Here is a 15,408-nt window from a genome sequence, read left to right on the forward strand (position 1 = left end):
GTAAAGTATAGTCAAATAGTACAGTATTGTCATATAGTATAGCCATATAGTATAGTATAGCCATGTAGTATAGCATAGTCATGTAGTATAGTATAGTCATATAGTCATGTAGTATAGTATGGTATAGTCGTATAGTCATATAGTATAGTATAGTCATAAAGCCAAATAGTATAGTATAGTTATATAGTCATATAGTATATAGTATAGTCATATAGTATAGTATAATCATATAGTATAGTATAGCCATATAGTATAGTATAGCCATATAGTATAGTATAGTCATATAGTATAGTATAGTCATATAGTATATAGTATAGTCATATAGTATAGTATAATCATATAGTATAGTATAGCCATATAATGTAGTACAGCTAGATAGTATAGTATAGCCATATAGTATAGTATAGTCATATAGTATAGTATAATCATATAGTATAGTATAGCCATATAGTATAGTATAGTCATATAGTATAGTATAATCATATAGTATAGTATAGTCATATAGTATAGTATAGTATAGTCATATAGTATAGTATAGCCATATAGTATAGTATAGTCATATAGTATAGTATAGCCATATAGTATAGTATAGTCATATAGTATGGTATAGTATAGTCATATAGTATGTATATTCATATAGCATAGTATTGTCATATAATGTAGTACAGCTAGATAGTATAGTATAGTCATATAGTATAGTATAGCCATATAGTATAGTATAGCCATGTAGTATAGTCATATAGTATAGTATAATCATATAGTATAGTATAGTCATATAGTATGGTATAGTATAGTCATATAGTATGTATATTCATATAGCATAGTATTGTCATATAATGTAGTACATAGTATAGTATGGTATGGTATAGTATAGTCATATAGTGTCGTATAGTATAGCCATATAGTATAGTATAGTCATATAGTATAGTATAGTATGGTCATATAGTATAGTCATATAGTATAGTATAGTCATATAGTATAGTATGGCCATATAGTATATTCATATAATATTGTTACGGTTTTCTTCCGTTGAAAGAGAGGAGGACCAAAATGCAGCGTGGTTATTCATAAACATCTTGAATGAAAGATGAAAAGACGAACGGTTTACAAAAACAATAACCGTGAAAAACCGAAACAGCCCTATCTGGTGCAACAAACACAGAGACAGGAACAATCACCCACGAAATACTCAAAGAATATGGCTGCCTAAATATGGTTCCCAATCAGAGACAACGATAAACACCTGCCTCTGATTGAGAACCACTCTAGGCAACCATAGACTTACCTAGACTACTTCACTAACCACAATCCCATAACCTACAAAAAAACCCTAGACAAAACACACCACATAAATCCCCATGTCACACCCTGTCCTGACCAAAATAATAAAGAAAACACAAAATACTAAGGCCAGGGCGTGACAAATATAGTATAGTCATATAGTATAGTTTAGACATATAGTATGTTATGGTCATATAGTATAGTATAGTCAATTGTATAGTCTTATAGTTAGGTGATAATGCCAGAGAAGCAGGTGCTGGAGGCACGAGACGAAGTCGGATCTAACAAACATAGACTTCGAGGGCATTATCACTTTTATACAACGGGTTACCAACATTTTCAAATAATGATTTTCATGTTTTCATTAAAAATACATTTTGATTAGTTTATTGCTGCTATTTCATCCACATCCACGTAGATTATAGTCCCGGCACAGATCTAGGGTTGCTACCCAAGACGGCTTTTCGTTCGTTCTATCGGTTCGGTTGCCAGTCGTTCAGTCTTTTTGCTCTGTTTCTATGGACTCAACCCAGTCGTTCAATCTTTTTGTTCTGTATCTATGGACCCGACCCAGTCGTTCAATCTTTTTGTTCTGTATCTATGGACTCGACCCAGTCGTTCAATCTTTTTGTTCTGTATCTATGGACTCGACCCAGTCGTTCAGTCCTTTTGTTCTGTATCTATGGGACGCGACCCAGTCGTTCAGTCATTTTGTTCTGTATCTATGGACTTGACACAGTCGTTCAGTCTTTTTGTTCTGTATCTATGGGACGCGACCCAGTCATTCAGTCTTTTTGTTCTGTATCTATGGACTCGACCCAGTCGTTCAGTCATTTTGTTCTGTATCTATGGGATGCGACCCAGTCGTTTAGTCTTTTTGTTCTGTATCTATGGGACGCGACCCAGTCGTTCAGTCATTTTGTTCTGTATCTATGGGACGCGACCCAGTCGTTCAGTGTTTTTGTTCTGTATCTATGGGACGCGACCCAGTCATTCAGTCTTTTTGTTCTGTATCTATGGGACGCGACCCAGTCGTTCAGTCATTTTGTTCTGTATCTATGGGACGCGACCCAGTCGTTCAGTCATTTTGTTCTGTATCTATGGGACGCGACCCAGTCATTCAGTCTGTTTGTTCTGTATCTATGGGATGCGACCCAGTCGTTCAGTCTTTTTGTTCTGTATCGATGGACACGACCCAGTCGTTCAGTCTGTTTGTTCTGTATCTATGGACTCGACCCAGTCGTTCAGTCTTTTTGTTCTGTATCTATGGACTTGACACAGTCGTTCAGTCTGTTTGTTCTGTATCTATGGGACGCGACCCAGTCGTTCAGTCTGTTTGTTCAGTATCTATGGGACTCGACCCAGTCGTTCAGTCTTTTTGTTCTGTATCTATGGACTCGACCCAGTCGTTCAGTCTTTTTGTTCTGTATCTATGGACTCGACCCAGTCGTTCAGTCTTTTTGTTCTGTATCTATGGACTCGACCCAGTCGTTCAGTGTTTTTGTTCTGTATCTATGGACTCGACCCAGTCGTTCAGTCTTTTTGTTCTGTATCTATGGGACGAGACCCAGTCATTCAGTCTTATTGTTCTGTATCTATGGGACGCGACCCAGTCGTTCAGTCTTTTTGTTCTGTATCTATGGGACGTGACCCAGTCATTCAGTCTTTTTGTTCTGTATCTATGGGACGCGACCCAGTCGTTCAGTCTTTTTGTTCTGTATCTATGGACTCTACCCAGTCATTCAGTCTTTTTGTTCTGTATCTATGGACTCGACCCAGTCGTTCAGTCTGTTTGTTCTGTATCTATGGGACGCGACCCAGTCGTTCAAGTCTTTTTGTTCTGTATCTATGGGACGCGACCCAGTCATTCAGTCTTTTTGTTCTGTATCTATGGGACGCGACCCAGTCGTTCAGTCATTTTGTTCTGTATCTATGGGACGCGACCCAGTCGTTCAGTCATTTTGTTCTGTATCTATGGGACGCGACCCAGTCGTTCAAGTCTTTTTGTTCTGTATCTATGGGACGCGACCCAGTCATTCAGTCTTTTTGTTCTGTATCTATGGGACGCGACCCAGTCGTTCAGTCATTTTGTTCTGTATCTATGGGACGCGACCCAGTCGTTCAGTCATTTTGTTCTGTATCTATGGACTCGACCCAGTCGTTTAGTCTTTTTGTTCTGTATCTATGGACTCGACCCAGTCATTCAGTCTTTTTGTTCTGTATCTATGGGACGCGACCCAGTCGTAGAAACAAGGTTTGGTACGTAGAAACAATGTTTGGTACGTAGAAACAAGGTTTGGTAGGTAGAAACAAGGTTTGGTAGGTAGAAACAAGGTTTGGTAAGTAGAAACAGGTTTGGTAGGTAGAAACAGGTTTGATAGGTAGAAACAGGTTTGGTACGTAGAAACAGGTTTGGTACGTAGAAACAGGTTTGGTAGGTAGATCATTTCCCTGGATGCACCACCATCCAAACACACAACTAGCTCTAACCTACATACCTGAGAATGCATTGTGACTGCTCACTGCACCCCCTGAATGAAGCATGATGGACAATGAATTATTGAAGACCTCTTCATCGATAGAGGAGGAGGGAAAGGAGGAGGGAGGTGTAGTGGAGTCAAGAGATTCTAGAATGAATTGAGTCTCTCCTTGTGTTGTCAATACTTAGAGTTCATTCATTCTCAGACCAGAGGTTAGAGCCTAAACTAATTATTTTCCTCTCCTCTCAACCTCTCCACCTAGAGTAAAACTAGCCGACCCCCTTTCAATGCTGTTACCTCAATTAAAATATAATAATAAAATAAAATAATAAAATAATACCAATAACACTAATTGAGAACAACCCACCCTCCCCTGTCCTTGATAACACCCCTCCTCTTCCCCCTCCTCCCTCTCATCTCTCTCTCTGGTGCCTGTCCGTCCGTCCGTCTGTCTGTCTCTCTGTCTGTCTTGCCTTGCTTGCATTCTCTGTCTGTCTCTCTGTCAGTAGTTTTTAATCTGGTTCTGTCTGTGTCGTCTTCTGGAAATTAGTACACAATCAGTTTTCTTTCAACTGGAATTGTGATTTGTTTTCTTCACACAAATTACACAAAACATACAGGACAATACTCCTTCAAAAACAAACATCCTCTGAATTGTCGATAGACAGAATTCTGGACAGACAGACAGTTTTTTTGGTGGGGCGGTTCCTTGCTTTTTCCTGCCTTTTCCAGGGTATTGCCCTCACTCTTTGAGAGTGACACCCGAATGACACTTGCTTATTTATGATATATGCACGTTACCAATGCCAGACCTGTGCTGTGACTCCACCTTCCCAAGCCACACCTTTAGAGTGTTATACTTCCTGAGTCTGGACCAATCAGTTGTCAGTATTGTAAGTGGATAAAAGTACTCCGTTGGGACACAGTTTCTATCATTCCATAACTAATATCTCCCTCTTCAGTAACACTCTAAATGTGTGTATCCTTTAGATTTACAATTCTCCTCTCCTGTATTTTTATGTTTTGTGTTATATTATGTTTGTATGTGGTATATCTACATGTCTCTCTCTCCTACTCTCTCACGCTCGCTCTAGCTTTCTCTCTCTCTCTCTCTCTCTCTCTCTCTCTCTCTCTCTCTCTCTCTTTCTCTCTCTCTCTCTCCTCCACTCCCCCTCTCGCTCCTCTCCTTCTCTCTCTCTCTCCTCCACTCTCTCTCCTTCTCTCTCTCTCTCTCTCCTTCTCTCTCTCTCTCCTCCACTCCCCCATTTCGCTCCTCTCCTTCTCTCTCTCTCTCCTCCACTCTCTCTCCTTCTCTCTCTCTCTCTCTCTCCTTCTCTTTCTCTCTCTCCTCCACTCCCTCTATCTCTCCTCCACTCCCTCTCTCCTCTCCTATCCTTCTCTCATTCTGCTCTCCTTCTCTCCTCCACTCCTTCTCTCTCTCCTCTCCTCCTCTCTCTCTCTCTCCTCCACTCTCTCTCTCCTCTCCTTCTCTCCTCTCCTCCACTCCCTCTCTCTCTCCTCTCCTCTCTCTCTCTCTCCACTCCCTCTCTCCTCTCCTATCCTTCTCTCATTCTGCTCTCCTTCTCTCCTCTCCTCCACTCCCTCTCTCTCTCTCTCCTCTCCTCCTCTCTCTCTCTCTCCTCCACTCCCTCTGTCCTCTCCTTCTCTCCTCTCCTCCACTCCCTCTCTCTCTCCTCTCCTCTCTCCACTCCCTCTCTCTCTCCTCTCCTATCCTTCTCTCATTCTGCTCTCCTTCTCTCCTCTCCTCTCCTCCACTCCCTCTCTCTCTCCTCTCCTCCTCTCTCTCTCTCCTCTCCTCTCTCCACTCCCTCTCTCTCTCCTCTCCTATCCTTCTCTCATTCTGCTCTCCTTCTCTCCTCTCCTCTCCTCTCCTCCACTCCCTCTCTCTCTCCTCTCCTCCTCTCTCTCTCTCCACTCCCTCTCTCCTCTCGTATCCTTCTCTCATTCTGCTCTCCTTCTAAATATCTCTTGACCTTGATATTTCTTCTTCTTCTTCCGGTGACTAATCTTCTTCTTCTTATGTATTTTTAGATGTCTCTTCTTCTTCTTTCCCTTTGTAGCATATTTATTTCCTCCTCTGTTTCCTTTTCATTATACTGTCTTCTTCTTCTGCCTTTATTTGGTCTTTATTCTTTGATACAAAACCTTTCCTTCTTTTGGTCTTTATTTCAATCAAACTGACAACAAAAAAACAAAGCCTTTCTTGCGTTTCAAGGCTTTCCTTCGTTCTCTCTCTCATTTCTCATTTCTTTCTTGCAGCTCAGTTTTTCTCCCAACGTGCTGCTGTTTTGTTAAATATGTCACTCTTGGTTTCTGTCCGGAACGTTCTGTAACCTTTAACCTCACGTTGTTCATGCTATTTAACGTTGCCTGTTCTCTCTAATACAGATTCATGTTTAACTCTGCTTCTATACTTCTTCGGTGGTCGGTTCTTTTTTTCTTTCTTCCTTCCTCCGTATGTCTCCTCTGCAGCCTCTAACGTGTGTCTGCTGCTCTCTATCACGTTTCCTCTCTCTGTCTCTGTCTCTGTCTCTGTCTCTCTCTCTCTCTGTCTCTCTCTCTCTGTGTCTCTCTCTCTCTCTCTCTCTCTCTCTCTCTCTCTCTCTTTCTTTCACTTCATTTTTCGTTGCCTAACAGTGTATCGTTATGGTTGCCTTACCTCTCAATGTGCCTTGACCAGTCAGTCTAACATTGCATAAACTGGGCCCTCTCACTGGCTCCTCCTCTCTCTCTCTCTCTCACTGGCTCCTCCTCTCTCTCTCTCTCTCTCTCTCTCACTGGCTCCTCCTCTCTCTCTCTCTCTCTCTCTCTCACTGGCTCCTCTCTCTCTCTCTCTCTCTCTCTCTCTCTCTCTCTCTCTCTCACTGGCTCCTCCTCTCTCTCTCTCTCTCTCTCTCTCTCTCTCTCTCACTGGCTCCTCCTCTCTCTCTCTCTCTCTCTCTCTCTCTCTCTCTCTCACTGGCTCCTCCTCTCTCTCTCTCTCTCTCTCTCTCTCACTGGCTCCTCCTCTCTCTGTCTCTCTCTCTCTCTCTCTCTCTCTCTCTCTCACTGGCTCCTCCTCTCTCTGTCTCTCTCTCTCTCTCTCTCACTGGCTCCTCCTCTCTCTCTCTCTCTCTTTCATTGTGCCCTTCTCTCTCTCTCTCCTATCTTGTCTTATAAGTTCATTCGAAATGTTTTTATGTTTCTTTTTCTGGCTTTGTTTGGAAATGTTGTGATGATATTGTGTTGTTGCAGAACTGGCCCCCACACTAATCTACTTCAATAACTGTCTCCACGTACAGCAGAAGGCCAGGTTTAACTGTCTCAATGGTAGTTTATAGCGTGTCAGCTTTACAGTGCGCTACAAGTGTAAACTTTACAGTGTGCTAAAAGTGTACACTTTACAGTGTGCTAAAAGTTTAAACTTTACAGTGTGCTACAAGTGTACACTTTACAGTGTGCTACAAGTGTAAACTTTACTGTGTGCTACAAGTGTAAACTTTACAGTGTGTTAAAAGTTTAAACTTTACAGTGTGCTACAAGTGTACACTTTACAGTGTGCTACAAGTGTAAACTTTACAGTGTGCTAAAAGTTTAAACTTTACAGTGTGCTACAAGTGTACACTTTACAGTGTGCTACAAGTGTACACTTTACAGTGTGCTACAAGTGTACACTTTACAGTGTGCTACAAGTGTACACTTTACAGTGTGCTACAAGTGTAAACTTTACAGTGTGCTACAAGTGTACACTTTACAGTGTTCTACAAGTGTAAACTGTACTGTGTGCTACAAGTGTAAACTTTATAGTGTGCTACAAGTGTACACTTTACAGTGTTCTACAAGTGTAAACTGTACAGTGTGCTACAAGTGTAAACTTTACAGTTTGGATACACTGGCTCTTTTGGTTTTGCTGTTGAATTCCCACCAATACACAGACACACGCGCGTACTGCGCAATGTCATCAGGCCCTCTGCAAGTCAATGTACATGTCTGTCTATAGTATACATGTCACTATAGATGTCTGTCTATGTCACTATACATGTCTGTCTATGTCACTATACGCGTCTGTCTATGTCACTATAGATGTCTGTCTATGTCACTATACATGTCTGTCTATGTCACTATACGCGTCTGTCTATGTCACTATACGCGTCTGTCTATGTCACTATACGTGTCTGTCTATGTCACTATACGTGTATGTCTATGTCACTATACGTGTCTGTCTATGTCACTATACGTGTCTGTCTATGTCACTACACGTGTCTGTCTATGTCACTACACGTGTCTGTCTATGTCACTACACGTGTCTGTCTATGTCACTATACGTGTCTGTCTATGTCACTATATGTGTCTGTCTATGTCACTATACGTGTCTGTTTATGTCACTATACGTGTCTGTCTATGTCACTATACGTGTCTGTCTATGTCACTATACGTGTCTGTCTATGTCACTATACGTGTCTGTCTATGTCACTATACGTGTCTGTCTATGTCACTACACGTGTCTGTCTATGTCACTACACGTGTCTGTCTATGTCACTACACGTGTCTGTCTATGTCACTATACGTGTCTGTCTCATTGGTGTGTATTGAGGTCTAGGGGGGCTTTTCTGTCAACATGTTGTTTGTTTAGGTCCTGGTACATCTAGATAATAGTGTCTGATAGGGGCTTGTGTTCCACTCATATAACATTATGTTTCACCATTAAACTCATTTGCATGGATATCCTTGTAGGAGGTAACTAACTTCTATACTAAGGGATATATGTTGGTTGTGTACTCCAGACTCAGAAACAATCTTAAAATCAGACAGGGCTCTAACATCAAATATATCGAGTTAGCACACCCCGGGCCTGCGTGTTTTGGATGTCACCTCGTCCCGTTCCGACCCTTCTCTCTCTCTCTCTCTCTGTGTGGAGTCTGGAGTCAGCCCCATGGTCACCCTGTCCTCTCTCTCTACAGGGGCGTGTCCAACAAGCCATGCAACAGTCCCAAGGGCCACCCCCCCGACGGACACTCCTCAGTCACCGATCTGGCCAACTCTCTCACCGGAGACATGGTCATGGTACGACACATCGTTCCTCCCTCCCTTATCCATCTCTCTCTCCCTCCTATTCATTCACCTCCTCCTCCTATTGCTCCTCTTCCTTATCCTCCTCCTCCTCCTATTCTTCCTACTCCTTCTATTCCTCCTCTTCCTATTCCTCCTCCTCCTATTCCTCCTCCTATTCCTCCTCCTCTTCCTATTATTCCTACTCCTTCTATTCCTCCTCCTCCTATTCCTCCTCCGATTCCTCCTCTTATTCCTCCTCCTCCTCCTATTGCTATTCCTACTCCTCTTCCTATTCCTCCTCCTATTCTTCCTCCTTCTATTCCTCCTCCTCCTCCTCCTCCTCCTATTCCTCCTCCTATTCCTCCTCATCCTCCTCCTCCTCCCCCTCCTATTCTTCCTCCTCTTATTCCTCCTCCTCCCCCTCCTATTCCTCCTCCTCCTCCCCCTCCTATTCCTCCTCATCCTCCTATTCCTTCTCCTATTCCACCTCCTCCTATTCCTCTTCCTCCTATTCCCTCCTCCTCCTCCTATTCCTCCTCCTATTCCTTCTCCTCCTTCTATTCCTCCTCATATTCCTCCTCCTCCTATCCTACACCCACTATCAACCACAAATCCTTATTCATCCCCTAGAGCCAACCCTCTACCCCCTGGGAACTTGGGTAGATTTGAGAGGACTGGATAGGTGCACACAATATGTGGTCTTATTTTTTATTTTTTTTATAATAAAAAACAAATTATATATATATTTTTTTATGCCAAAATATGAAACCCACCTATCACAAGCCTATAACATAATTTCTTAGTCCTGGTCAAACCCTTTGATTGGTCCATCAGTAACACCATGGTTAAACTGCTGGTTTGCATAAACATGCATCCCTCCCATTACCATTGTTTTTTATTTAGGCCAAGTCAGTTAAGAACACATTCTTACTTTACAATGACGGCCTACTCGGGGAACAGTGGGGTAACTGCCTTGTTCAGGAGCAGAATGACAGATTTGTTTACCTTGTCAGCTCAGGGGATTTGATCTAGCAACCTTTTCAGTTACTGGCCCCAACGCTCTAACCACTAGGCTACCTGCCGCCTCTACACTCTAACCACTAGGCTACCTGCCACCTCTACACTCTAACCACTAGGCTACCTGCCACCTCTATACTCTAACCACTAGGCTACCTGCCGCCTCTACACTCTAACCACTAGGCTACCTGCCACCTCTACACTCTAACCACTAGGCTACCTGCCACCTCTATACTCTAACCACTAGGCTACCTGCCGCCTCTACACTCTAACCACTAGGCTACCTGCCACCTCTACACTCTAACCACTAGGCTACCTGCCACCTCTACACTCTAACCACTAGGCTACCTGCCACCTCTACACTCTAACCGCTAGGCTACCTGCCGCCTCTACACTCTAACCACTAGGCTACCTGCCGCCTCTACACTCTAACCACTAGGCTACCTGCCACCTCTACACTCTAACCACCAGGCTACCTGCCACCTCTACACTCTAACCACTAGGCTCTACCTGCCACCTCTACACTCTAACCACTAGGCTACCTGCCACCTCTACACTCTAACCACTAGGCTACCTGCCACCTCTACGCTCTAACCACTAGGCTACCTGCCACCTCTACACTCTAACCACTAGACTACCTGCCGCCTCTACACTCTAACCACTAGGCTACCTGCCTCCTCTACACTCTAACCACTAGGCTACCTGCCACCTCTACACTCTAACCACTAGACTACCTGCCGCCTCTACACTCTAACCACTAGACTACCTGCCGCCTCTACACTCTAAGCACTAGGCTACCTGCCACCTCTACACTCTAACCACTAGGCTACCTGCCACCTCTACACTCTAACCACTAGACTACCTGCCGCCCCTACACTCTAACCACTAGACTACCTGCCACCTCTACACTCTAACCACTAGGCTACCTGCCACCTCTACACTCTAACCACTAGTCTACCTGCCACCTCTACACTCTAACCACTAGGCTACCTGCCGCCTCTACACTCTAATCACTAGACTACCTGCCACCTCTACACTCTAACCACTAGGCTACCTGCCACCCTTTCCAACACTTTAACCACGAGGCTACCTGCCACCCTTTCCAACACTCTAACCACTAGGCTACCTGCCACCTCTACACTCTAACCACTAGGCTACCTGCCACCTCTACGCTCTAACCACTAGGCTACCTGCCACCTCTACACTTTAACCACTAGGCTACCTGCCACCTCTACACTCTAACCACTAGGCTACCTGCCGCCTCTACACTCTAACCACTAGGCTACCTGCCACCTCTACACTCTAACCACTAGGCTACCTGCTGCCTCTACACTCTAACCACTAGGCTACCTGCCGCCTCTACACTCTAACCACTAGACTACCTGCCACCTCTACACTCTAACCACTAGGCTACCTGCCGCCTCTACACTCTAACCACTAGACTACGTGCCACCTCTACACTCTAACCACTAGACTACCTGCCACCTCTACGCTCTAACCACTAGGTTACCTGCCGCCTCTACACTCTAACCACTAGGCTACCTGCCGCCTCTACACTCTAACCACTAGACTACCTGCCACCTCTACACTCTAACCACTAGGCTACCTGCCGCCTCTACACTCTAACCACTAGACTAGGGAGTGAGGGAGGGAGCCACAGTGAGAATACAGTGCAGGAGATCAACCTGACTTTCTGCTCATCCTCTCCATGCCTCCACACAGTCTTTCTCTCTTTCTCTTTCTCTCTGTCTGTGCGCTGATGTTGCTATCAAATAGCATATCAGCTGTGATAAAGGAGAGAGAGAAAGGTTAAGATAATTTTAATTCCCTAAATTCTAATTCCAGCTGAAAGGCATGAGACTATATAAAAACATAGGGGGACTTGAGGAGAATGAGATTAGAGAGAGAGAGAGAGAGAGAGAGAGAGAGAGAGAGCGAGAGAGAGAGCGAGAGAGAGAGAGAGAGAGAGAGACACACACACAGAGAGAGACACAGAGAGAGAGAGAGACTTTCTTTCATTAAAACCTCACTTCCCCCCCCCCCCCCCCGCTTAAAATACAACACCAAAATATATATTGTACTCCATACATGTACCATACTCACCTTAACCTCACCACTACTACAACCGTATATCCAACCCATCTCCCCAGCTGTACAGACAGTCCCCCCCCTCCAACTCACCATATCTCCTGAAACATCTCCACACATTTTGTCATTCTATAGAACTCAAACTCAACCCTAAGGCGCGCTGAGACCATCCCATTAAATAATAGTAAAGAGTCTGTTATCCCCCCACCTTTGACCCTGTTCCTCCATGTTAGCCAAATAGCCAACTTTGCCTGAAAATTTAACTAAACACATTTGGCCTTTTCATTATTCGAATACCTGTACCCCATTATAAACATCTCGAAAGATGGCTGGGTTGTGGAAGATAGGCTCCTCCCACACCCACAGCCCAGGCTCCACACCCCTTTCTCATGTGGGCCTTTGCAGCTGTCAGACCCTCAGCACTGCAGAGTACAAATCAGCCCCTCCAGCCTCATGAGGAATAGCATGCCGGTCCCAACCCTAATCCACCAGCTCTCCTCAGCAGCGCTGGTTGCATTTTATGCAGTTTATGCCACAGGGAAGATGCCACCAGGTTGTTGATTATCTTCAACCTCCCACTATATGACACGTGGGACAGGGTTGTTGATTATTTTCAACCTCCCACTATATGACACGTGGGACAGGAACCACCTCCACCTGGCCTGTGACAGCCCCCTCCCAGTTCTTCCTGACCCACCTCTCCGAGCCCAGGTACACCCCCAACATTTTAAGCCAACACTTCACAACCCAACTGCAAAACCCCTGGAAGCAGAGGAGGGGCCCTATCCCCCCATGCCCCACATAACAGAGCTTTTCTCTTGCTCCAGTTTACCTGGTGAAGCTCCCTCGTACACCTTCAGACTGGTCTCTCGTGCCTGCATATCCTGCCCATCCCTGATCATCACAGAAACGTAATCTGCATACGCTGACACTGCTATGCCTGTCACCACATCCATTCCTGTCCAGCACACCCCCTGCAGTCTCCTGCGTTGCAGTCCTAAAAAAAAGGCTCAATGGCTAATGTGTATAACTGCCCTGATAGAGGGCATCCTTGTCTAATGCCCCGTCTCACCCAGACTGGCCTACTGAGCCCCCCTCCCACCTTGACGTTTACGCCCCAGCATACAGCAGCTTTACACAGGTCAAAAACCTTTTCCCAAACCCCAAACATCACATTAAACAGATACTCATGGCCCACTCTATCAAAAGCCTTCTCTTGATCTAAAGAGACCAGTCCAAAGTTCACATTAGAACCTCTCGACAAGTCCAACATGTCCCTGATTGAGAACAAGTTGTCCGTGATTGAGCGTCCCGGTACACAATATGTTTGGTCCTTATGTACTATAGAGTCCAGATGTGACTTCAGTCTGTTAGAGAAGACTTTGGCAAATATCTTGTAGTCCGCACAGAGTAATGCCACAGGCCTCCAGTTTTTAAGATCACACAAGTCCACGAGGCACGACCGGGGGACATCTGGGTGAAGGCCTCTGCTAGTTCATGGGACAACAGGTCCATTTCATCCCTATGTGCCAGAGAGAGAGCTTAGAGGGTTCTGCGAACAATACATGAGCACACATAGGATCACACAGTTCTACCCTATACAACTCAGTATAAAACTCCACAGTTCTGCCCTATACAACTCAGTATAAGACTCCACTGTTCACTCCCGCATCTCACCCACCACAGAGGTCACCCGCCCATCCGACAGCCATAGACAATGCATACCCTTGGCTTCACCACTCTGTCTTTCCAAACCAAAGAAGGAGGAGCTGGGAGCATCCATCTCCTTGAGCATTGAGAACCTAGCTCTTACAAGTGTTCCCTTTGCTTTAACCTGGAAAAAAACTGCCCAGGTCCCTATGTAATTCAGGTAAATTAGCCTGGAGGGCCTACATTTCCTTGCCCCACTATCTCTACCTCCAGCTCACTAATACTATGCTCAAGTTCCCCCAATACTCTCCTAGCCTCTGAGGATGAGAGCTGTATACTGTTGACAGAAAAGGCAAATTTGGACTTTCTTCACATCCCACCATTGACTCAGAGACTCATACTCCTCTATTCGATGCCCCCACCTTTCCCAAAAGGTCTGGAAACCTGAGCAAAAAGTGGCATCTTGTAAGATCCATAGCCTGACTAGACCCAGCCTCATCTACACCACCATCCATAGCCTGACTAGACCCAGCCTCATCTACCCCACCATCCATAGCCTGACTAGACCCAGCCTCATCTACCCCACCATCCATAGCCTGACTAGACCCAGCCTCATCTACCCCACCATCCATAGCCTGACTAGACCCAGCCTCATATACACCACCATCACTTGCATGACTACTCCCAGACTCATCTACACCACCATCACTGGCATGACTAGGCCCAGCCTCATATACACCACCATCTATAACATGACCAGGCCCAGCTTCTGCTGCCTGCGTCTCATTGCCCCCTGCACTTTGACCTCGATTTCCCCCACTGGCACTTGTACCCTCACCTTGTCTACGGGCTTTGTGTGGGCACACAAAGCTCTTATGCCCCAAATCCCCACACTCAAAACACCGCAGACTATCTGTGCTGGCAAACCCTGCGTAGAGCCCCTCCCCATGCCTCACTTTAAAGTGCACATTTAGCTGTTGCTCATTGTTATTCAGAAACATGAACACTTGCCTCCGGAACGAAACAACGTGCTTAACGGCATCTGCCTGAGGACCTGCCGACCCGAAAACCACTAGCAAACTTACCAAAACGACTCCGCTCTTTCCTGATTTGATCATCCGTAATAAACGGATGCAAATTTGCGACTACCACCCTGGTCGAATGGGTAGAAAGAGGTGAAATTGGCACCAACACACCCCTTGTAAATATTCCACTAGCAATGAGCCTACCAACTAAATGTGCTCTTTTCAGGAACACAACCACAGCTTTGTTCATTCTGGAAGCAGAATGTATAAATTCAGCTCCTACCTGTTCACCGACCGCGAACAGAACCTCCTCTATCTTAACTCCATTCTCAGGAACACACCACACATTCCAAACCCCAGGAAACTAACTCTGTCATCTTCCACCCTAACTTTGAAAAAAAAAACTGTGTATACCGCTAAAACAAATAGTGCATTAACCCTCCAGCATAGAAAATAAACATGGAAAGAAAAGACCAAGGACAGAATCAAGAAAAAAGTTAGGGCAGAGCCCTCCACATCAAACACTCAAACTCCCAAAAACTCCCAGCATGCACTGCAAGAGAGAGAGGGAGAGAGAGAGGGGGGGGGGAGACAGACAGAGAGAGAGACACAGAGAGAGAATGGCTCGTCTGTCTGAAGCCAGCTATCGGAGCGCCTCCTCAGCCTCCTGCCTCTTAAGGACATTAGTGAGTAAATGAAAGTGCTTCGTGTCAGAGTATCTCTCTCAGTGGGCCCCCAGCCAGCCACCATGATAAAACATCTCTCTCAGCGGGCCCCCAGCCAGCCACCATGATCAAACACTCTCTCAGTGGCCC

General features: G+C 45.1%; 2 protein-coding genes across 4 annotated transcripts in view; both read left to right on the top strand.

The window, feature by feature from the left end:
- The window catches only part of LOC118945757 (synaptotagmin-7), a 311,878-nt gene that overhangs the window by 273,330 nt on the left and 23,140 nt on the right, over window positions 1-15,408 (top strand). For all 3 annotated transcript variants that reach the window (XM_090230969.1, XM_036968511.2, XM_090230967.1), the window contains one exon: window positions 8,723-8,825. In XM_090230969.1, the coding sequence (XP_090087095.1) occupies window positions 8,723-8,825 (103 nt within the window). The remainder of the gene's footprint in view (window positions 1-8,722; window positions 8,826-15,408) is intronic.
- On the top strand, window positions 1,520-7,102 carry LOC149983681 (uncharacterized). The gene is made up of 4 exons (XM_090233394.1): window positions 1,520-1,555; window positions 4,856-5,247; window positions 6,505-6,743; window positions 7,017-7,102. The coding sequence occupies exons 1-4, from the start codon at window positions 1,520-1,522 to the stop codon at window positions 7,100-7,102; spliced, it is 753 nt and encodes a 250-aa protein (XP_090089520.1).

Source organism: Oncorhynchus mykiss, chromosome 4, assembly GCF_057628025.1.
Source record: "Oncorhynchus mykiss isolate SJ-2025 chromosome 4, ASM5762802v1, whole genome shotgun sequence".
Classification (NCBI taxonomy): Eukaryota; Metazoa; Chordata; class Actinopteri; order Salmoniformes; family Salmonidae; genus Oncorhynchus; species Oncorhynchus mykiss.

What these genes read in the sequence shown, in the direction of transcription:
- LOC149983681 (XM_090233394.1), top strand. Translation starts at nt 1,520, where the DNA reads ATGCCAGAGAAGCAGGTGCTGGAGGCACGAGACGAA. An exon ending in TGCTGGAGGCACGAGACGAA is followed by an intron (nt 1,556 to 4,855) that starts GTCGGATCTAAC and finishes CGCTCGCTCTAG; the next exon opens with CTTTCTCTCTCTCTCTCTCT. An exon ending in CCACTCTCTCTCTCCTCTCC is followed by an intron (nt 5,248 to 6,504) that starts TTCTCTCCTCTC and finishes TCACTGGCTCCT; the next exon opens with CCTCTCTCTCTCTCTCTCAC.